Source organism: Schistocerca piceifrons, chromosome 1, assembly GCF_021461385.2.
Source record: "Schistocerca piceifrons isolate TAMUIC-IGC-003096 chromosome 1, iqSchPice1.1, whole genome shotgun sequence".
In the NCBI taxonomy this organism is placed as follows: domain Eukaryota; kingdom Metazoa; phylum Arthropoda; class Insecta; order Orthoptera; family Acrididae; genus Schistocerca; species Schistocerca piceifrons.
In genome coordinates, this window is record NC_060138.1 from 485,071,296 (window position 1) to 485,096,132 (window position 24,837).

General features: G+C 40.3%; 1 protein-coding gene across 1 annotated transcript in view; it reads left to right on the forward strand.

The window, feature by feature from the left end:
* The window catches only part of LOC124740341 (potassium voltage-gated channel subfamily H member 8), a 612,019-nt gene that overhangs the window by 496,065 nt on the left and 91,117 nt on the right, over positions 1–24,837 (forward strand). The window contains exon 11 of the mRNA XM_047248622.1: positions 22,685–22,934. Within this exon, the coding sequence (XP_047104578.1) occupies positions 22,685–22,934 (250 nt within the window). The remainder of the gene's footprint in view (positions 1–22,684; positions 22,935–24,837) is intronic.

Below are 24,837 nucleotides of genomic sequence, written 5' to 3' on the forward strand. Positions count from 1 at the left end.
AGATAGTTGCCAGTAATTTTCTCAGATTATTCCACAAAGGGTTTTGAAGCTTAAAGCTTCATCTTCAGATGCCACCAACTGCAACCAAGTGTGCGTGTGTGTGTGTGGGGGGGGGAGGGGCTACTAAAGTATGAATACTATGGGTTTGACATACTAAAATGAAAGTTACAGTTGAGGAAAGTGGTGTACTCACATCATTATGGTAACATAAATGTGCAATAGTTGGGCCAGTCAGTCATGGGGGATCACACCCAAGTCAAACAAATCACTGGGATTGAAACAAAAGTGCTAACTTAGGAAACATTGTGGACATAAATGAACTCAATAATACTGTAAATAAATAACTAAACTCATGTGTGGGGTCAACAGCTACAGAATCAGTGGCAATGAGGTGGGAAACTGAAGTAAATAGCTGCAAAACAGCAGGAATCAGGGGTTGACTGGCCCATCTGCTTACAAAAGTATAGTCCACTTGATCAATACAAAATAAAACTAGAAATATAAGAGTAATAAAATAACTTACAAACATGGGCAATAAAAAAAAACGCCTAACAGCCAGCATGACAGAGTACATCAGATTAAATATATATATATATATATATATATATATATATATATGATAAAAGTGCAACTAGGAGACTGGTTAATGATGAAAAACTGAGCAATAAGACAACAAGAGGTGAGGTGTGGTAGGAGGATGATGCCTGACTGTCAGGTTTGGGCCCATGTATATATGCATACTTACAGAGCAAAAACATATTAATTTAAAAAGCATAGTTAGGCTTAAAATGATAAATGCAACAGGAGAAACAATGTACACATATAAGACAGGACTTTGCTTCCTCACAATACCAGACATAATAAGTGAGTATTAATAGGGGCTATAAACTAGGACTAGGGGAGCGATACGGAAATTAAGCCTGTGTGTAGTAGAAGGAGTCACTATAGATAGTATGTTCCCATAATTATGTGAGTATATCACTTTTCACAACAGTAGTTTTCATTTTAGTATGTCAACCACATAGTACTTATACATTAGTAGCTCCTCCTCTTGTTTGCAGTTGGTGGCACCTGGAGTTGTAACTTTAAGCTTCAAAACCAGTCATGGAATAAACTAAGAAAATTACTGGCGACTCAAGTGGATCAGTATTCTATAAATATGCATCTCATTTGCGGATTTTCACCCTATCAAATATTCTTGGTTGATATTTGGTCTTTTCTATATTTCTTGTTTCAAGCAATTTCCAGTGCAGATCTTACCACCTCTGAACTCTGAGAGCTCTCCTTCCTGTTGATCTTAGTATTGCAACTCCATTAGCTTTGTGAGAATCCTTTCATACAAATGACTCATTGTACTTGTCACCAAAATGCCTCCATAATTTGCACAATTTAGTTTACTTCCTTTTCTTGTAAATGGATAATACCCATACCCAGGCATCCTTCAACAGATTTGGTGCAAAAGCATCATTTAACTATTTATACATCAGGTCAAGGCTTGAAATAATTTCCATGTTCCACACATGATAAGTTGTGCTGTGATTCCTTCTGCACTTTCAGCTCAGTTTATTTATTTACTTTTTATTTTTTTAAAATTTCTATACATCTCTCTCAACAAAACTAAAATCAAGAGGTCCAGTGAAAAAGAGTACCAAACAATGGGCCTAGCTTGAAGAAAATAAGACACTGAAGAAATTGTTAGTTTCATTAAGATAGTATATGTTTCTAAAATGGTATTTAGAGTTGTCAGTTAAACTCAATAATCTCTTAAACTAAAAGCCTTTATGCATACCTATGTATTTAACCCTTAAATTATCACCACTGAAAAAGGAAATGGCCATAAAATTTGCTCTTGCTTAAGGTACCAAAATCATTAAGTTTTCAGCTGTAACAAACATATTTTAAAGACAGCCATAGATTTTCCCAGCCTCTCATCCTACAGCGGTGTGTGTTCTCATTACTACTTTCATGGGAAGTTGTGTCATCACTAGAGATTGTGTTTCCAACAGTATCAGCCTACTAATTTAACATTTCAGCACAAAACACCATGTTAAGCTATTTTTTCTCTTAATTTTCCACAATCCAACATCTTTATAATTTAAAATGCAATATTTCTGTAGTATATTCCAAACAGTCATATAGGAAATGCCAAACTCAAAACATCCATTCTGGGTCAGTCTCGTAGGGCTGTGAACAGAATTTTGTATGAGTTGCTGCATGACACCATCTGAATGTTAATGTTCTGAGAATCTGATAAGACATTTTTTACAGCTGGTATCAACAAAACAATAGCGTTACTGGGAAAGTCCCTGCAATATGCTGTAAAAGAACCATATTATGACTGTGGCAGAATTTGAATTTTTGAACCAATCACACAGTGAGCATCCTTGAAACTAATGAAAAGATTGATTTTGATAGTGACATTTATGGAGGTTTCTTGTACTTATCACACAGTGAAAAATCAAGGATGGAAAGTTGCTACTTACCATATAGCAGAGATGTTAAGTCACAGATAGGCACAATGAAAACACTTCTGGCCAACAAGGACTTCGTCAAAAATAGACAGCATACACAAACACACTCATAGAAAAGCAACTCACACACATGACTACAATCTCTGGCAGCTGAAGCCAGATTGTGAGCAGCAATGCATGATGGGACAGGCAACCAGGTAGGGGAGGTAATGATTTTTCCCATGTGTTTGGGAGTATTTTTGCAATTTTTTGGATGTAATTCTACATAATTTATGTATCTTTACATATTTTTATCCACCACCATGGATCCTTGCTCCTTCCATCTGTGTCAACACAGAAAAGTTTCCTTATCCCTAGCCATAACCCAGACATACATACTGCTCCTGTGTTGTTGCTTGGCTCATTGAATCACTTCAACTGATCTTACCAACAAATTACCCATCTCTGGCTGCCATCCATGCTCCCATACCTTAACCCTCACCAACAAAGTCATTCAGAACCATATCAGTCAGGCACATACCTCCTTGAAATACCTTCCCTCCATCTGCAAAATTCTCCTGCTGTGCAATCCCAAATTCCTGGATCCCATAACAATCATTGAAACTCTGACCCTTGAGGAACTAGAGCCACATGCACAATGCCACCTCAAAAAGCTCTCCAACCTTCTCATTTCCTACTCCTGCCTTGGGCTATGACTGTGCATCACCTCTACAACCTCCAAACCTCCCCCATATGCCCTCATAGCTGACATACCCTGCCTTGCAGACCTACCACATTTACCCCTCCCTCAAAAACTCCCTTTCACCACCATACAGAATCCAGCATCCAAACAGATTCTTTCCTCCAAAAGCCTTAGCCACACAGAAGTTTCAGCCCTTTCCAAAGGCCTCACATTTTGCCCTGTTATCAAATTCAGCCATCTAGATATAACTGACTGGGTTTTAGAAAAGCTGAGTAATCATAAACAAACATGTACTAGTTGTTTTTCTGTTCACAAATATTCCACACTTCGACCATCACTTTTTTCACAACCCTATCAACACTTTTTGTAAGAAGATTACACTTTGATCTTCTACTCGAGATTTCCATTGCCTTATTTGATAAGTCACAGTCAGTCAAATTGACCACCTCAATCATGCAGGACCTTCTCTCCTTCTCCTGGTCCCTACTTTTTCACCACCAATCCTACCAGTCAGACTCAACTAAAAACCAAGGTTGAACCCTGCCTGACTCAGTTCACTCCTCCAGGCAACCAAGGTCCACCTCCACTGCCCTCAAATCAGCCCCTGGTAACTTTCTAGAATTAACCTCAAACCTTGCCTCACCATCATTTCCCAAAACCCTCAACATGCAGTGTGACCTTACATCCACATCCAAAAATAGACCTGATCTTATAATCCTACCTGCTGACGAAGACTCTACTACTGTTATTTTGAACTGCAAGGATTACATGGTAGAATGATTCTGCCAGCTGTCAGATTCATACACCAACAAACTCTACCACAGTGACCCCATTTCAGATATCTAGCAGGATCTCTAGTCTCTCCTCAAATCTTTAGGCTCATCCCACAACATCTCCCCAGAGACCATCTCTCTCCTCACCCCTACCACTCTCTGTATTCCTACATTCTACATGCTTCCTAAAGTACATAAAGCTGATGACCCAGGATGCCCCATTATGGCTGGTTACTGTGCCTTGGCTCTCGTAGACCAACATCTTCAGCCTATAAGCTGCAATCTATCCTCCTATATAAAAGATACCAACCATTTCCTCCACTGACTAACCACAGTTTCTGTTCATTTACCACATTGTGCCTTGCTTGTCACTATTTATGCCACCTCTCTTTACACTAACTTCCCTAACACTCATGGTCTTATCACTATTGAACATTACCTTTCCCAGTGCCTCACAGATTCCAAACCAATAACCTCCTTCCTAGTCACAATGATCAACTATACCTCATCCACAATTACTTCTCCTTTGAAGGCATTATCTATAGACAACTCCAGAATATGGCAATGGGTATCCACATGACCCTGTGCTATGCCAACCTATTCATGGGCCATCTAGAGGAATCCTTCCTAAACACCCAGAATCCCAAACACCTCACCTGTTCCAGATTCATTGATGACATCTTTGTGATCTGTATCGAGGGTGAGGACACCCTAGCCACATTCCCCATTCACTTCAACTGGTCTTACTTAACTCAACAAGTCACCTTCCTAGCTGTTGACCTCCACCTCAAAGATGGCTGCATCAGTTGTTGTTGCTGTTGTGGTCTTCAGTCCTGAGACTGGTTTTATGCAGCTCTCCATGCTACTCTATCCTGTGCAAGCTTCTTCATCTCCCAGTACCTACTGCAATGTACATCCTTCTGAATCTGCTTGGTGTATTCATCTCTTGGTCTCCCTCTATTATTTTTACCCTCCACGCTGCCCTCCAATGCTAAATTTGTGATCCCTTGATGCCTCAGAACATGTCCTACCAACCAATCCCTTCTTCTAGTCAAGTTGTGCCACAAACTTCTCTTCTCCCCAATCCTCTTCAACACTTCCTCATTAGTTATATGATCTACCCATCCAATCTTCAGCATTCTTCTGTAGCACCAATGCATCAGTACATCTGTCCAATTCAAAACTAACAACCATCAGCAATACCTCCACTTTGACAGCTGCCTCTTCCACACAACCTAGCCACCTGTGGCTGTCATACCTATAGTGATGAGCAGTCCCTCTTGAAATGTACTGTAATTACCCTTCTAACCTTGTACAAAAACAGATCTCAGATGCCTTATCTTTCCTAGGAAAGATAAGGAAAACCATCATATATACATAAAAAAGATGGAAAATGTGCATGATCTGATATATAATGGTAATAAAAGTGACCTGCTAACCTTATCTTTCCTGTTAGCCACCACCTCCCAAAGTACCGTCATCTGGTCACAGATGAGCATTTCCCTAGTGACACACTACCACTCAGGACTGGAGGAAGTGGATTATGTTCTCCACCAGTACCTTTCTTCATGTCCTGTAATGAGAAATGCCTTACCCATTATCCTTCCCACCCGCCCCACAGTGGTATTCTGCTGACCACTAAACCTACACAGTATCCTTGTCCATCCTTACACAACCTCTGCTCCCAGTACCTTACCTCGTGGCTTTTTCCCTGTAATAGACTAGATGCAAGATCTGTCACATACATCCTCCCATCATCACCTACTCCAGTCCAGTCACAGACATCACCTACCCCATCAAAGGCATGGCTACCTGTGAAACCAGTCATGTGATCTACAAGCTAAGTTGCAACCACTGTGGTGCATTGTGTGTGGGCAGGCAACAAACAAGCTGTCTGTCTGCACGAATGGCCACCGACAAACTGTGGCAGGGAAGCAACTGGACCACCACGTTGTTGAGCATGCCACCCAATGCAACGTTTTTCATTTCAGTGACTTCTTCTCAGCCTATGCCAACAGGATTCTTATCACCAACACCAGCTTTTCTCAGTTGCACAGATGGAAACTCTCCCTGCAATATATCCTACATTCTCATACCCCTCCTGGCCTCAAACTTTGCCAGACATTGTCCTTACCCATCTAGCCCCTTTCCTGTTCCCATTCCAGCACTACACATGCCTCTACTCCACCAATGCACCCACAGTCCTCCTTTCCCAATCCCCCACCTCCCCTGCCCGCAGTCTAACCTCCCAGTGGCATATAGCTGCCTTAAACTCTCTCCACATCATTCCTTTACACTGCCACAAGCAGCACTTTACTGTTCCCCACCCTTACCCTGTGATCCCACCTCCTTGCCCCATCCTCCTCCTTAACCCCACCACTTGATTGCCTCTCCCATGATGCGATGGTACTTGCAGTCTGGCTTCAGCTGCCAGAGACTGTGGTCATGTGTGTATGAGTTCAGTTTGTGTGTGTGTGTGTGTGTGTGTGTGTGTGTGTGTGTGTGTGTGTGTGTGTGTGTGTGTGTTACCTATTTTTGAAGAAGGCCTTGATGGCCAAAAGTTCACTTTCTGACAGGCTTTTTGTTGTCCTTATCTGCGACTCAGCATCTCCACTATACAGTGAGCAGCAACTATTCTTTTCTTGTGCTTATCCACTACGTAAATCAAAAAGTGATGTAATTTTGTAAATAATGGTGAAAGTACCAGGTCTGTGAGACACCACAATAAATTTAAACAAAACTAAATAATTAGAAAGCCATTCCATATATAGTTAGAAATCTGATACACCACAATAATAGTTACTGATTCTCACTTTATCAGTTATCTCACTTTTCATATTACAAATCTCTGTGATGTTAAAACATCTGGCAGAAGTAAAGCTGTGAGTACCAGGCATGAGTCGTGCTTCGGTAGCTCAGATGGTAGAGCACTTGCCCGTGAAAGGCAAAGGTCCCGAGTTCGAGTCTCGGTCGGGCACACAGTTTTAATCTGCCAGGAAGTTTCATATCAGCGCACACTCCGCTGCAGAGTGAAAATCTCATTCTGGGTTCTCTGTGATGTTGAGCATTTCTTTTGCATTTGCATTATATGTTTCTTTTTCTGTTGCTTTTATTTTTTAAATTTTTTTCTGATACAATTCTTAGAAGGTATTGCACTAGACAATGGAACAAATAGCACGATTATTTTCTTGGTGAGTATTAACAGATTCTCTGTACTAATGTAGTGAATAAAATCTTTTAATTTATATTACCAACAGTTAATTTTTTCTCATTGGTCTGTTTTCATGAACACGTATTTCCAGTTTATGTGAATTATGTATGTGGCAATAGTAAGTCAAGTTGAAGTTTCAAGTTTGATATCTTTGTATTGGTTTGGATGCCTTAGGCTGGAGCAACAGCAGTGGTCACCCTAGATGCACATCAGGGCTTCATCAAGACTGATTAGACCTTCTTCCCTTTCTGTTCAGTGCTCACTTGCTTTGGTTGCAAAACTTGGTCTGTTGTATGGTAGATCATACACAGAATGCTTCTAAGTTATAACATTTGCAGGATTGCATTTGGTGACACAAACTATATTGACCACATTCAGCAAAAATACATTGTGTATCCATAATGATCATTTTCTGCTGAACAGATCTTTGACCAAGAGCCCCCTTCCAGGTTAATCCCTCCCACTGTTTGCACCCATGTCAAATGTATTGTAAAAATGACACACTAGAAAGACACAACCATCAGTCATATGATATCTCAGTCCCTGATATTCTAGAGAAAAGAGTTTCCTCTCTTGTCCCCTTAAACTTCTTGACTGCACAATGCCAGGTATCACAAAGCTTCCATGTTCTAGTCTTTCAGTGCTTACAGCTTATGATATCTGAAAAGAATTTCTACACTTTTTGTCTCTGTACTCCCAGGCCCACAGCTTCACATATCTCAATCTCCAGGGAACCAAAATCAGTGAAATGGCAGGAGGCTATACAGGAAGTATCATGGCAATGTACAACTAATGTTACCACTTAAACCACTGTGCAATCTTAAAATCAGGCTCCAGAAGATTATCAGTGATGAAATCTATAGAATGACGACAACAACCTACCCCATGTTTACATCAATAGATACAATTCCACTAAGAGAAATATTTGGCTTATCCCCGTATGGGGCAACCATAACAATCTGTGCAGCCTGTTGAAATAAATTCCTTGTAGCTCTTTAGTAAAAACTTTGGTTTGTTGCAAGGCAGGGCTTCACAAATAATTTTGAGTATAGTACAGTAGTTGACACTTGTAAGCTTGATAATTAACATGATTTTATTGATAGCATTATTCACATGGATAAATTAATGGCCATGCTGATTCTATTGCAGTGGATTATGTCATTTTATCTACGCATGGTTCATTGTTTAACTGCATGTTAGCAGCAGTCTAGTGCTGCTTAGTACCTTTTGTGTTTGTAGACTGAGTGCGAAGTTTTTTAAATAAAATCATATTAAATTTTAACTTTTACTCTCTTTCTACTTACAGCTACAGTTATTATGTTGTAGTTAGACAACTATATTCCTCAACTAAACTATGTTGGGTAAAAATATAACAAAGCAAATTGTACTACTTTTTTACAAGTACATTGAAGAAGTGGTAGAACAAGTTCCATTACATATTGTTAATTTAGCTGCTTCTCACTGTGTTATATTAGATTTCTTTGAAATTTGGATTAGTTTAGACTTCTTTGAAATTTGGATCAGTTTTAGCTATTATGAGCCACTGGTCTGTCTTACTCATGTCTTTGAACAAATTTTTTTTTTAAATTTAGAAGTTAGGAACAAAAACATATGCAGTTCTGTGTTCTGTTCGTGAGCACATTGTAATAATGTTGATGATTCATCATTACAGATGGTATGTTCCTCTCTGAGGTTTACCTTGATAGTTGCCATATATTTTGATCTATCTATGTTATCTATACCAACTGGTTGATGACTGAAACTTACTGACAGATCAGAACTGTGTGCCAGACCGAGACTCGAACTCAGGACCTTTGCCTTTCGTTGGCAAGCGGCAGAGCACTTGTCCGCGAAAGGCAAAGGTCCCGAGTTTGAGTCTCAGTCCGGCACACAGTTTTGATCTGCCAGGAAGTTTCATATCAGTGCACATTCCACTGCAGAGTGAAAATCTCATTCTGGTTCATTACTGTTTTATATGGCACATTTTAGTCAGTAAGACACTTATGAAATTGTGAGAGAAGGTGATTATGAGTAGGCAAATTCTTTATGTGTGTTTTACATTGTTAATCCTTTCTGATCTCTCTGAGAGTCTGTTCATGAGCAGCAATGTGATATTTACTGTATTCAAAAAAAAAAGGTCAGCAGTTAATGCAATTTAAAACTTTTTTTTTTTTTTTCATATCTGTTGAGTAATGTCAGAAACCTCTCACACCAAACGTGCAAGACTAAACTCATGAGTAATAAAATTCCCTAATGTAAGTATATATTCCAACCACAGCTATGGATGACAGGGAAATTGAAGTAGGTGATGATATTAGCTAACTGTAAAATATATCGTAATTGGAGATGGATACAGTTTTCAGTGCAGATAGGTTGCATAAAATAATGAGTGTTTACTTTGGGCAGGGACAAAGATTCACAGAATTCTGTGCTCAGTGTGAGTTAGTCACCCCCTTAAGAAATAAGTGTACAAGATTCCAGAGAATCAAAGAAGGCATCAGATTGTAAGTCTGTTCACATGGTATTCTATTCCCTGTAGCTATTCTGGCACTCCATGTGGATGTTCTTCCTGTTGTGAAAGTTCATTATGAACATATGGGAAGTAATGTACACCACACTCCAATAATTAATTTTTGATTTCTTCTTGTTAATTTCCAACCAATGTCACTGTTTGATGATAAGCTTTGTCAAAAGCAACAGTTTCAATACATGTATCAGGTGAGTAAATCCATTTAAATACTCAATATCACACAGTTCATTTATGGCAGATTAATACTCAAACTCACACTATCTAGATAAGTAATATGCTTTCCTGATGGCCAAATTACTCATCAGGTAACACTGTGATAAGTGCACATGAATCAACTAACAGGTAGCAACACATAAATGGACTGGCTGATTACGTGATGTTAATGAGCTAAGAGCAGCACAGAGGAGTTTACAATTTGACTGTTAGATGCTGACTGACTTTACATATTGTCCTGCACACCTAACACAAATTATAGCAAAATGCAGGGCACACAAAATTACTACAGACAAAAGAACAATTCTCTTTAACTACAAGACATATACCCGAAAAGAGGCAAAATCATAAGTACTATCATATGGAAATTATTTCTTATTCCATAGAGATTCACAAAGCCCACCAAAAGTTGCTAAATGTGAAATTTTTCAAACAGAAAAACATAAGCTAATGCTATATGAGGGAAAGTGAGTATTTTTGGTATCTGAAAATGCGAGGAAAAATATATTGAAAAGTTGGAAACAATATTTGGAGAATGGAGAAGCTTTATAGCAACCCAGAACAAATTACACCAATCACAAAATGAGAACAGGGTGCAAGAAGTTGATAGGAGAGATTTAATATTTATTTATGAATACCCAAAAGTTATGAACAAAATCAGAAGGAACAAATGTCCATGCATTGAAGGAACACCAACAGAATTCTCAGAGCAAAATGCAAAGTGAGAACTTTCCAAGCTCATAAATGGATTATTATGTGGCTCAGCATTGTTTTCCATCAGATTTTGAAAAGATCGTTGTTATTAGGTTCTTGAATAAATCAAGAGCAGATAGATGTGAAAATTAGTCAAATGTCACTCGCATCAAAAATACCCAAAAATGGAAGAGAAAAGTATGTTAGGAAAAAACCAGTTTGGCTTTAGGAGAAGAGGAAGCACTTGAAAGCAATTTTAGTACTGAGCCTGTGATAACACTTCTCCACACACTGGCCTTTGCACTGTGGCCCTGTTCCATATTTGCCTAATTCACTACAGCCATCTGCTCATGTAGCAAGTTTCTTTCTTTGTGTGCACACCTCCGCTGAAAGCTCTCGTATCTGCCATGCAGCTGGAGATCTGTCTTCTAAAATTGCTGACTGGTATTACCTAGACAATAGCTCCATACCTAGCTGCTCTTCCACCAGCACCACCTCGTCCACAATTTGGATCTTCCCTTCCTAGTGACATCAGATTTTGATCTGGCACATGTGCTACGGTGGATATGCAACATGATGAGGCAGTTTTTATCCAAGATGGTCATTGCAATGTATTGACATTCACCCACATTGTGTTACATTTATTCTTGCAACACAGCTTGGAATGTAAAACAGTGCTTCCCATTTCAAGACATTCCCTCTGACTGGCAAGCATTTGCACCCATGTAGGCAGCAACCAAGTATCAAGTTCCCACCCATCATGGCCAATTGCCTAATGTAATAACTGTGTCTGTTACCTTGATTCTTGCCCTTGCCATTTTTAACTTGAGAGACATTCAGTTCCGTGTCCCCTGTTGGTGAAAATTGTGTTCGTGGTGGTGAATACTCAGTGTCAAGGCAGTGATTTTGTTCTGTGTCCCCTACTCATGTGGAACATGGTTAGAGCATTTATATTTAGGGAGTCAGAACTAAGGACACAAGGTAACCACTAAATTTTGGTTATGTGATAAATAACACAAATGTAATGGCTGTGAATTCAGTTAAATACTTAGTAATTACAATTATGAATAACTTAACTTAGAACAATCACATAGATAATTTTGTGGTGAAAGTTAACTGAAGGTGGTGATTTATTGGCAGAAGACTTAGTATATAAGACAGGTCTGCTAAACAGACTGCGTACACTAAACTTTTTTGTGCTCTTCTGAAGTATTGCTGTGTGGTGAGGAATTTGCATCAGATAGGATCAATAGGGGACATTGAAATAGTTCAAAGAAGGGCAGATTGTTTTGCATCATCAGGAAATAGGAGAGAGGGAGCCACAGATATAATACTTGAATTGGGGTTTGGGGTGACAGTCATTAATATAAAGGCATTTTTCTTTGCAGCAAGATCTTCTCATGAAATTTCAATCATGAACTTTCTCCACTGAATGCAAAAATATTTTGTTGGTTCCCAATTACATAGGGAGAAATGGTTATAAGAGAAATGAGAATTTCCATGGAAAGATTTAAGCATTTGTTTTTCCCATGCACTGTTCATCTGCATCTACATGGATACTCTGAAAATTACATTTAGGTGCCTGGCAGAGGGTTCATGGAACCAGCTTCACAATTCTCTATTATTACAATCTTGTATAGTGCACGGAAAAAACGAATATCTATATCTTCTCATGCGAGCTCTGATTTCCCATATTTTATTATGGTGATCATTTCTTCCTATGTAGGTCAGCATCAACAAAATATTTTTGCATTTCTAGGAGAAAGTCAGTGATTGAAATTTCATCAGAAGATTCTGCCGCAATGAAAAATGCCTTTGTTTAAATGAGTCCACCACAACTCCTGTATCATTTCAGTGACACTCTCTCCCCTGTTTCATGATAATACAAAATCTGCTGCCCTCCACTGAACTTCTTTGATATACTCCATCAATCATATCTGGTAAGGATCCCACCCCACACAGCAGTATTCTAAACGAGAGTGGGCAAGCATAGTGTAGGCAGTCTCTTTAGTAAATCTGTTACATTTTCTAATGCAGTCTTTGGATAGCCTTCCCCACAATATTTTCTATGTGTTCCTTCCAATTTAAGTTGTTTTTAATTGTAATTCCTTCATATGTAGTTGAATTTACAGCCTTTAGATTTGACTGATTTATTGTGTAACTGAAGTTTAATGAATTCCTTTTAGCACTCATGTGCATGACCTCACACTTTTTGTTATTTAGGGTCAATTGCCAATTTTCACACCATGGAGATATCTTTTCTAAATCATTTTGCAATTTGTTTTGATCTTCTGTTGACTTTATTAATTGATGAATGACAGTTTCATCTGCAAATGACTTATGGCCTCAGCAGTTTGGTCCCATAGGAACTTACCAACACTACCACCATCTGCAAACAACTTACGACTGCTGCTCCAATTGTCCCCCAAATCATTTATGTAGATAAATGAACAGAAAAGAGCCTAATATACTACCTTGGGGAATGCCAGAAATCACTTTTGTTTTACTCAATGACTTTCCATCAATTAATACTACCTATAACTTCTCTGACAAGAAATCATGAATCCAGTCACATAACTGAGACCATTTTCTATACATACACAATTTTACTACAAGCTGCTTGTGCGGTACAGTGTCAAAAGCCTTCCAGAAATCCATAAATATGGAATCAATTTGAAATCGCTTGTCAACGGCACTCAACACTTCCTGTGAGTAAAGAGCTAGTTGCGTTTCACAAGAACAATGTTTCCTAAATCCATATTGACTGTGTGTCAATAGACTGTTTTCTTCAAAGTATTTCATATTGTTTGAACACAATATATGTTCCAAAATCCCAATGCATATCAATGTCAATGATATGGGCCTGTAATTTAGTGGATTACTCCTACTACCTTACTTGAATATTGGTGGTGTGACCTCAGCAACTTTCCATTCTTTGGGTATGGATCTTTCATCAAGCAAACGGTTGTATAAGACTGTTAAGTATGGAGCTATTGTATCAGCATTCTCTGAAAGAAACCTAACTGGTATACAATCAGACTGAAGGACTTGCTTTTGTTAATTGATTTAAGTTGTTTCACTACTATGAGGATATCTCCTTTTATGTTACTCATGTTTGTAGCTGCTCTTGATTCAAATTCCAGAATATTTACTTTGTCTTCTTTGGAGAAGGAATTTTAGAAGGTTGTGTTTAGTAACACTGCTTTGACAGCACTGTCTTCAATAGCTGCTTTGGGTGCACTGTCTTCAATAGTATCTCCATTGCTTCATACAGAGAAGGCATTGATTGCGCCTTGCCACTAGCATACTTCACATACAGTCAGAATCTTTTTGGATTTTCTGCCAGGTTACAAGACAAAGTTTTGTTTTAGAAACTATTATAAGCATCTTGCATTGAAGTCCATGCTAAATTTTGAGCTACTGTAAGATATCACCAATTTTGGACAATTTGCATCTGTTTAAATTTTGCATGCATTTTTGGTTGCTTCTGCAACATTTTTCTAGCCTGTATTGTGTAACAAGGAGGATCAACTCCATTGTTTGTTAATTTATTTGGTATAAATTTCTCAATTGCTGCCAATACTAATTCTTTGAATTCAAGACATATCTTAAGTGGACCAGTAGAGAAGTAGCTTAAAGACAGTTCAGTGATCCATCTGCCAGGCTCTTTATCGTTAACTGCAGAATAATCATGTAGATATAGATTTAGGACCTCCTGGCACAGTTTTATGCTGTCACATGCACATCCAGCACATCAAGAGGTTCATTGCATCAATACCATGCCTGGACCACCTGTCTTCTGGTGGCCATGGCTCCTACCACCAGACAAACTCTCATCAGGGCAGAGTGTTACAAGCTGATTGCCATTGGTGTGCTGCATTCTTCCAAGAATTTGTGGGCATCTATCCTTCACCTTGTGAAGAAGAATAATGGCTCCTGGCATCCAGATGGTGATTATCAGCCATTACTCTCTCATACTGCACTGAACCAGTACATGCTGCAGTTCCTATGGATCTAAAATGCACTGGCTGGAGCTGCAATCTTCAGCGTGATCGACTGCACCAAAGCTTTCACACAGATTCCTGTTGCACCTGAGGACAGGTGAAAGATCATGATCATAACACCCTTCAGCCTGTAAAAGAGCATCTTTATGACCTTCAGTAATGCTGCCAAACATAGCAGAATTTCTCGGATAGCATATTACAAAGCTTGCATTGGTGTTCTGCCTACTAGGACGACATCCTCATTTTTTCTGGCACACTTGAAGAACACTGAGAGCACCTCTGCATAATCTTTGTATGTCTGTATTACACTGGCATCTTCATCAACACAGTAAAGGGCATTTTCCATGTCAGGAGGGAGGTATTCTTGGGGCATACCTTCTCCACAATTGGCTCACTTCCCCGCCTGCCAAGGTGCAAGCCATCCTTGATTTTCCAAAGCCCAAGACTTTCAAGGGCCTTCACCAGTTCCTTAGAGTAGTAATCTTTTTCTGCCACTGCTATTGAAATGAAAAAAAAAAAAAAAAAACAGTGTGGTGGACACCATGTGCACCACAAATGGAAGACAGCTTTCCTGCTGCCCAGCGCAACTTGTCAGACACTACCCTGCTCGTCCACATCCACCCCAAAGCCCCACTTGCTGTCTTGGCTAACACAGCCAAATAGCCATTAGGGCTGCCCTGAATCAGCACATCAGCACCACATGGCAGTCACTTGCTTTTCGTCCTGCAATCTCTCTGTCACCCTGCAGCACCGGAGCACAAACAACAGAGAGCTCCTCACCATCTACGTTACACTTTCGGCTGTTGGTAGAGGACCGTCACTTCACTGCCTTCACTATCCACAAGCCTATAATGTTTGCCCTCTCAAAAGACACTGACTAGAGCTCCCCATGTCAGTTCCAGCAACAGTTGCTCATGCAGAGTTTATCACTGACATACACCATGGTGCTGGAATTGGTAAAATCATCAATGACTGCATCAGCTGCATCTGCACTGTCACTAGGACTGTGAAGCACCCAGCACTGCCCAGGGAATGACCCAGAACTCACCTGCCTTCATCTGGGTACTGCTTCTAGACTTAAACTTATGTCAGTCCCCAATTCTCATTGCAGAATCTGGTGCAACATATCCACATTCTCACCCTGCCTGTTTCTGTCTACTGCCTTCCGCAAGGCCGCATTCAGCTGTTTACACAACCTGGTGTACCCTGGCTTACACACTTCCACCAATCTATTGATGCAGCATTTTGTGTGGCCAAGTATTCAGAGGGACTGCAAGACATATGCCTCACTTGCCTTACCTGTCAGAGTGCTGAGGTTGGCTGTTATGTCCATATCCACGTTGCCATCTTCCCAGATGTCAGGCATTGCTTCACTCCATGTTAATGTAGACATCGTAAGTCCTCTATGTTCCTCCAATTTCTGTAGCTACCTCCTCACCATGGTGGGGACCAATTAAACTGTTGGTCCAAGACAATGCCAATACCAGATGTCCCATCCATCACAGTAGCCATCACCTTTGTCATCACATGTATTTCCCATTTTCAGTTTCCTGCACCACATCACAATGGACTGTATGGAAGAGGGAAAGGGGGCGGGGGATGTGCATTGGCCCATCACCACACGTTGCCTGAGAAGTCAAGGCCTGTACTGTATTTTCCTCTACTCATCTGCTAATACACTCAGTTTGTTTCTTTGTGTGGCTGTTTCTGCCAACAGCTCTCACATCTGCCATGCAACCAGACACCTGTCTACTATGGACACTGATTACCAGTACCTAGACAGTAGCTGCGGACCTCACTAGGGTTCTGCTGGCCAAATCTCATACTCAGTTCAGATCTTCCCCTCACAATGGCATCATCAGAGTTCGACCTCACTCACACACTGTGACAGACATGCCACAAGATGATGATTTGTCTCCAAAATGTTTATTGCAAAGTATTGAGACTCACCCATGCTGCACTAATTCTACTACTGAAATGCACCTCAGCATGTAAAACACTGTTTCACACAGCAAAGCACTCCCTCCAAACAGCAAGCACTTGTGCCGATGTGGATACTAACTGAATTTTGAGCTCCTGCCTTTCATGACCAATATATTCAAGGTGAATTTTGTCCCTTTTCTTTAGGTCTTGCTCTTGCCATTTGTGCCATGAGAGACATTGCATTCTGCACCTCATGCTGGTGAAAATCATTTTCAGGCTGGTGAATACTTTGTGACAAGGTAGTGACTATGGTCTGTGTCCAATACTCATGTGGAATGTGTGTTGAACATTAACTTTTGGGGTGAATTAGCACCAAGGACAATATTCTTAATGTGCATCTCTTTTATTTAGTGTTATCATATGAGCAAGTGACTTCTGCTAAGAACTATTAATTTGGGATCATTCAATGCTTCTGTTGTAGTTTAGTTATTTGAATAAATCTGTTGTTTTTCTTAACTCCTTGTGAACATTATTCATTGTGCAGTATCCAACATGCTGTTCTCACACTCTCAATTTCAGCTAAATTTTTGTGACTATTTTATTAAAGTAGGTATGGATACTTTCTTACAGGTTCAACAGCAGAGTGCACATTTAGGAAAAAAAAGTGTGGTGTTTAACTACAGAGGTTGAATGATAATCCACTTTACTTACTCAAGGAGACTAGAGTAATCACAGGGCTGCCAAAAGTTCTGGAAATCAGGGAATGTTAGGGAATTTCAAACATATCAGGGAAATATCAGGGAAATTTGAAAAAAACACTGGAAAATTTTTTTTTTTTTTTTTTCTCAGTAGCATGAAATTGTTCGTTTACTGGTATGTCATGCTTCATCGCTGGCTGGACACAGCTGATTACATGTGCTGCTTCCCTACTCCCTCATTCTTACTACTTCTTCCCTTCCCATCCTCCCCTCAGTTTGCAGTCAGTGCTGCCACCACTACTTGCTGCAAGCCTAGCAGCTGCCAATGAGAGGCAGGGAGGCGTGAGGAGTGGTTTGTTTGGATCTGATTCTCAGAGCTTGTTGACACAGCAGCCAGAGACAACAGTCATGTGTGCATGAGTTGTATCTGAGTGATTGTGTGAATGTGTGTGCACTCTCATTTTCTGACAAGGCTATGGCCAAATATTTAGTTGTGAGAGTGCGGTTGTCTTTTCTATGTACTTGTCTGTGGCTCAGCAATCACCTTCAAGGTGAGTTTCTACCTATACTCATTGATTCTCAGAGTATTTACCGTATTTACTCGAATCTAAGCCGCACTCGAATCTAAGCCGCACTTGAAATTTGAGACTCGAAATTCAAGGGGAGAGAAAAGGTTTAGACCGCACCTCCAAATCGAAACAAAGTTGGTCCATTGTAATATGAGACACAATTTAGGTCGAATGAATGACGATACAGCTACAGTAGTTTGGTTCGAGTCGTAAGCTTAACAGTTAAGCTTTACCAGGTAGCCACTGCTACGCGTCAGGCTCTCCATCCGTATTTATACGGGTACCCTTCCTTTTTCACGTGCTTCGTCTGGTTTGAATCGATTGCTTATTTTGCTTTGATCTGATAAGTGCTGTTTTCTTTATTATAGGTGTTTACGTCACTCTAAGCTGAAAATGCATTACTTTACTGTGTCATGCATTGTTTGTCCCATTCTGATAGTGGGTGTTTACGGCCTGTAGTCGCTCGCGGCATGGCTTGCTTTTGTGCGTGCTACCGCCGCTTAAAATATAAAAAAAATTTAAAAAAAAGAGAGTAATTGTCTCATTAGCAAAACAATGGCAAGAGACTGCTATTTGTTGTTACTTACACTGCTGCTTTCTTTGATAATGATCAACAAGAACCAAATAATAGACTGCGTATGATAGAACATGTTCTGAACAAGAGTTAGGTGAAAATTTTTCTCCATTTGAAAATCTTTGCAGCTGCTTCTTTGGTACATCAAATTCTGCACAGAAATGAGTCATATTAGATTTAAAAATCTAGTCAGTTGCCGTGCTTCATTTCTGACTGTATCACTATTAGGCATAAGAATAATACGAGTATAAACATGACACGATACGTATATTCTTCCTCTTTTGCTGCTATCTCACTCTAGTTTTGTAGTTTATTAGGCAGACGGGATTTAAATGAGATAACAGCAAACATGAAAGAATACATGGCAAAATGTTTATATTCATATTAGTCTTATGGTGAAGAGAATACTGCATGTGAATCACATTTCATCTGTTTCCTATTAGCAACCATCTCTTCTCACAGGTAGGAAAAAATTCAGAATGTAGAGTTGGCCATATTGACAAACATCCTGAACAGTCTTGCCAGTCAGATTTTCGTAGTACATTGAAATTCTGCTACATTCGAAGATGAACAATATGGAATTTGTATTTACTTAGTTGGATAATGTATGAAAATGCAGTGGTCGAAACTTGGCGTGGAGAGAAAAGTTCGTCTTCCACCTTTTTTTTTTTAATTTATTTACTGATGCAGAGGTTTTGGCGCCAGTATTTATCTTTGTGCCTACAAAGCATGCCTGTGTAGCACTACATATATTCGATGGCAGAAGTTAGTTGTGGCGGCACCTACCAACATTTTTCAGAACTTCCGCTTGCTTTGCACTCGATTCTAAGCCACAGGCGATTTTTTGGATTACAAAAACCGGAAAAAAAGTGCGGCTTAGATTCGAGTAAATACGGTACACAAGTTATCTGTTGCATGGGTGATGAGTGTGGTCTCATTTCATGACACGAGAATAGGTGGCCATATGAGTGGACTTTCATGATGAGCCAAAACCACAGGCCATTTCTGGGGGTATTTCTAATGGATTGGGCCTACCAATCTGAAGCCCATAGTTTCCCACTAATGTGCGGGCCCTGCGTGACAGATCTAGTCTCACCGATCTGACCGCAGGCTGGGTCTGTCTGTGTGTGTGGTGTAATTCAGCCGATTTTCATGGTTTATCCATGGACCCAGGACTGTGGTGCTCCTCGGCAGACCAGAGGCCTCAGGTGATGGATTTCAGGAATTGAAACTCTCTCCCCACACATACATTGTACAGTACAGTGTTTTATAGACATTTTATTTATTCTAGCACATTTTGGCACTGCGAAAGTAGTTTATATACACTCCTGGAAATGGAAAAAAGAACACATTGACACCGGTGTGTCAGACCCACCATTCTTGCTCCGGACACTGCGAGAGCGCTGTACAAGCAATGATCACACGCACGGCACAGTGGACACACCAGGAACCGCGGTGTTGGCCGTCGAATGGCGCTAGCTGTGCAGCATTTGTGCACCGCCGCCGTCAGTGTCAGCCAGTTTGCCGTGGCATACGGAGCTCCATCGCAGTCTTTAACACTGGTAGCATGCCGCGACAGCGTGGACGTGAACCGTATGTGCAGTTGACGGACTTTGAGCGAGGGCGTATAGTGGGCATGCGGGAGGCCGGGTGGACGTACCGCCGAATTGCTAAACACGTGGGGCGTGAGGTCTCCACAGTACATCGATGTTGTCGCCAGTGGTCGGCGGAAGGTGCACGTGCCCGTCGACCTGGGACCGGACCGCAGCGACGCACGGATGCACGCCAAGACCGTAGGATCCTACGCAGTGCCGTAGGGGACCGCACCGCCACTTCCCAGCAAATTAGGGACACTGTTGCTCCTGGGGTATCGGCGAGGACCATTCGCAACCGTCTCCATGAAGCTGGGCTACGGTCCCGCACACCGTTAGGCCGTCTTCCGCTCACGCCCCAACATCGTGCAGCCCGCCTCCAGTGGTGTCGCGACAGGCGTGAATGGAGGGACGAATGGAGACGTGTCGTCTTCAGCGATGAGAGTCGCTTCTGCCTTGGTGCCAATGATGGTCGTATGCGTGTTTGGCGCCGTGCAGGTGAGCGCCACAATCAGGACTGCATACGACCGAGGCACACAGGGCCAACACCCGGCATCATGGTGTGGGGAGCGATCTCCTACACTGGCCGTACACCACTGGTGATCGTCGAGGGGACACTGAATAGTGCACGGTACATCCAAACCATCATCGAACCCATCGTTCTACCATTCCTAGACCGGCAAGGGAACTTGCTGTTCCAACAGGACAATGCACGTCCGCATGTATCCCGTGCCACCCAACGTGCTCTAGAAGGTGTAAGTCAACTACCCTGGCCAGCAAGATCTCCGGATCTGTCCCCCATTGAGCATGTTTGGGACTGGATGAAGCGTCGTCTCACGCGGTCTGCACGTCCAACATGAACGCTGGTCCAACTGAGGCGCCAGGTGGAAATGGCATGGCAAGCCGTTCCACAGGACTACATCCAGCATCTCTACGATCGTCTCCATGGGAGAATAGCAGCCTGCATTGCTGCGAAAGGTGGATATACACTGTACTAGTGCCGACATTGTGCATGCTCTGTTGCCTGTGTCTATGTGCCTGTGGTTCTGTCAGTGTGATCATGTGATGTATCTGACCCCAGGAATGTGTCAATAAAGTTTCCCCTTCCTGGGACAATGAATTCACGGTGTTCTTATTTCAATTTCCAGGAGTGTATTAAAAAGTACGGACGATAAGAAGAAGAAAATTGTGGCAGGCACTGGCATTTTGTAAGCTATGTACTCGTGTATCTCTTGAAAGAAAAATCCCACAATACCCATAGAATAATAGACAGAACACAGTGGGTAATAACCAACAATAACAAACATAGTAGAACCAACATTTTATTGACAGTCACCTATAGTGTTGGGTTACACAACTCTTCCCCGCTTTATACTCTTCTTTCAAGAGGTCTACTTTTTTCTGAGGTTATTTCTGAAGGTATCTTAAATCTGTCTTATGACTCCAACAAAATGAGTATTCTTGTCACTAAATGTGTTTCACTTTATTGTAATATAGTAACACCAGTGGTCTTACTGAAATGTATGTACCATTTGGTTTGCTTTATCGATCTAAAAACAGTTCATTACAAAAGATGTTGATGTTAGTGCTTAAGATTGTTGTTCACACATTTAAAAATACAGAATTCCTTACATTTTTTGTTGATTTATGTCTTTACTTACTCTCAAGAACTAAAAATTTGTCAGGGAAAAATGCTAAAACTTGTTTGGAAATAAGGGAAATATCAGGGAACTTCACTTGCGAAACTAGTGGCAACCCTGAATCAATTCTGGAGGACTGTCATCACTGATATTTAATGTACATACTGAAGAGGCAGTGAAGAATGTAAATGACTCTCATTGTGACTTGTTTGTCACAGCTATAAAAAAATATAGGAGGTAGAGTTCACTGACAGCATAGCAGCAGTCACTGAAAGTGAAGAGGAACTGTGTTGAATGCTTAATGAAATGGAGCATGTGCTAGCTGATGGTTGTTAAATGCAAATAAAAAGAAGCAGAACTAATGTAATGGAGTGCACATCAGTTGAGTATTGCAGGTGGCTAATCTTAAACTTGAACAAGAGATTCCTGAGGAGAGGGATGAATTTCACCATCTCAGATGCAAGAAATGTGAAGTTTGAAGATGGTAAGAAATACTTTGCAGCAAGGACTGCATAAGGGAAAAGGACATTCTGTAAGAATAAAAAATATATAAATTAAATAAGAAAACAGCAATTAAAACACAAAAATATGAACCTTGATATCACAAAAAGGTTAATACCAAGCTGTATTTGAAGCACAGCTCTGCACTGACATGAAATGTGGACTACAGGAAAAACAGGAATGAAATGAATAGATATCTTTGAAATGTGCTGTGCAGGAGACAGCAGGAATCAGATGCGTTGGCTGAGAAAGAAATAAAGATATACTAAAAAGAGTAAATCAGGAAAAAAATAGCTGATAAAGAACACAGTATATTGAAGAGACAGAATGACTGGGCATATATTAAGACAAGAGCTATTATTGAAAACTGTAGTTCAAGGGGTGATGGAGGTAAGGAATCAGAGGATTAGGTGTAGGTATGATTGTATGAGGCAAATCACTCATTATGTGGGATGAGGTAGTTATGCTTTAATAGGAGGATAGGTCGTGAGTGACAGAAATGGAGAATCAAATGAAACTGATCATAACGTTCATTACTGTGGCAACAAAATGATTTTTCTATTAATCTTTTTTATTGTTAAATCATAAATAACTTTCTACTTATTTCCAGACACTGAAAGAATTCCCAGAGGAACTCCGAGGTGATGTATCAATGCATCTTCATCGTGAAATACTGCAGTTACCTATCTTTGAGGCTGCATCACAGGGATGCTTAAAACTATTGTCACTCCACATAAGAGGCAATTTCTGTGCTCCTGGTGAATATCTCATCCACAAAGGAGATGCTTTGCAATATATATATTACCTGTGTAATGGTTCCATGGAAGTTGTACAGAATGATATGGTTGTAGCAATATTAGGTGAGTAGTATATGTATTTTGTGACATATTTCAGTCTGAGCTTCTATATGAACATTACAGTGAGAAACACAAAGTTAATAAAAATAACACTAGCATTTGCAGCCAGAAGTTCCTTCACCTTGCACTAGAGAGATTAGGTTGAAAGACATTATGTTCTTCAACAGAGATTAAATGAAAGTCACCCAGCACAGTGAATTAGCGAGCTAAAGTGGGACAAGGTGCCGAGTGAAGGAACATTTTGTTTCAAAAGGTACAATTTTTTATTACTCCTTTAGTTTATTTGACTCTGTTGACACTTGCTACATAGAATTTTTCTACCTGTGTTTGGACAGTTTAGTTCAAATGGTTCAAATGGCTCTGAGCACTATGGGACTTAACTTCTGAGGTCATCAGTCCCCTAGAACTTAGAACTACTTAAACCTAACTAACCTAAGGACATCACACACATCCATGCCCGAGGCAGGATTCGAACCTGCAACCGTAGCGGTCACGCGGTTCCAGACTGTAGTGCCTAGAACCGCTCGGCCACACCGTCCGGAGACATTTTAGTCACAGTCTCATTTAGAAGATGAATTTCCTTACAGCAGTCAGCACAAAGTTATAAATCAGAATGTATACACATGTTACTTGCAGTAAATCACTAAAATTCAATATCTGATTATGAACTATCAAACTATTTTTACAGGCTGCAAAAATACTTACATGTCTAGGAGCAAATCTTGTGTCTATGGTTTTGTTATGTACTGCAGGATACTTTCTTAACTTAATCTCATGGACACCCCTGCATCCTTCTGAATACAAAACTAAATTATAAAGTTAATGAACATGTGAGCCATTTAGATTAAAAATATGTTTTAAGTGTTAATCTACAGAACTAAGTGCTGTAGAAAGCTGGTTAGTGGTTGTTGTTGTTTTTGTTGTGGTGGTGATGGTGGTGGTGGTGGTGGTGATAGTGACGGTAGTGATGGTTATGGTGCCCTTCAGTCTGAAGACTAGTTTGATGAAGGTTTCCACATTAGTCTATCATGGCTTATGAAGAGGAGCTTTAGTCTCTCTCTATACCATTTAACCACCACCCCACCCCCCACCTCCCCTCTCCTCACACACGTACTTCTCTCAAGAATTGACTTTCTAATTCTGTGATATTTCAGAAGGTGTCCTTTCAACAACAAATCCCTTTGTGTTGTCAAGTTCCTGTTGTCCTCAGTTCAGTTCAGTTCAGTAGCTCTTCATTAGTTATTTAATCCACCCATCTTATCCTCAGCAATTTTCTATAGCTCCACATTCAAAAAACTCTTATTCTCTTCTTGTACGTACTGCTTACTGTCCATGTTTAACTTCCAAATGCAAAGAAGGGGAGTATGATCCAAATACAAAGAAAGGGAGTGTGAGTGGTCAGAGGTTTGACCCTTGGGAGGTCATAGAGGTACAGAAACTCTGACCTTGCAGATGATAGACAATAGATGCTAACTATAACTTGAAAGCCTTCTTACAAAGTTTCAAGACCTACCTTTAACTTAGGAATCCAGGAATATATTAGAACCCCACACTTACCACTCCCATAGGTGTAGCAAAGATGAGATTATACTAATTACAACATGCAGTCTTACGATGCTCCTTACACAAATGCGATGAGAAGAACCCCTAATAACTATTACAGTGGGAAGTAACCTCTTGCCATGCAGTTCAGAGTATAGTTATAGATGTAGGTATAAAGCTATACTCCAGATAAATACTTACAGAAAAGACTTCCTAATGCTTAAATTTACATTACAAGTTATGAAATTTCTCTTATTTGGAAACACTTTGTGTTACAGAGCAATAGGGGAGAGGTGGAAAAGAGCTAATTACATGTACTATGTTTCACAGTATTTATTAAAAACCCCTGCACAGTACAAAATCA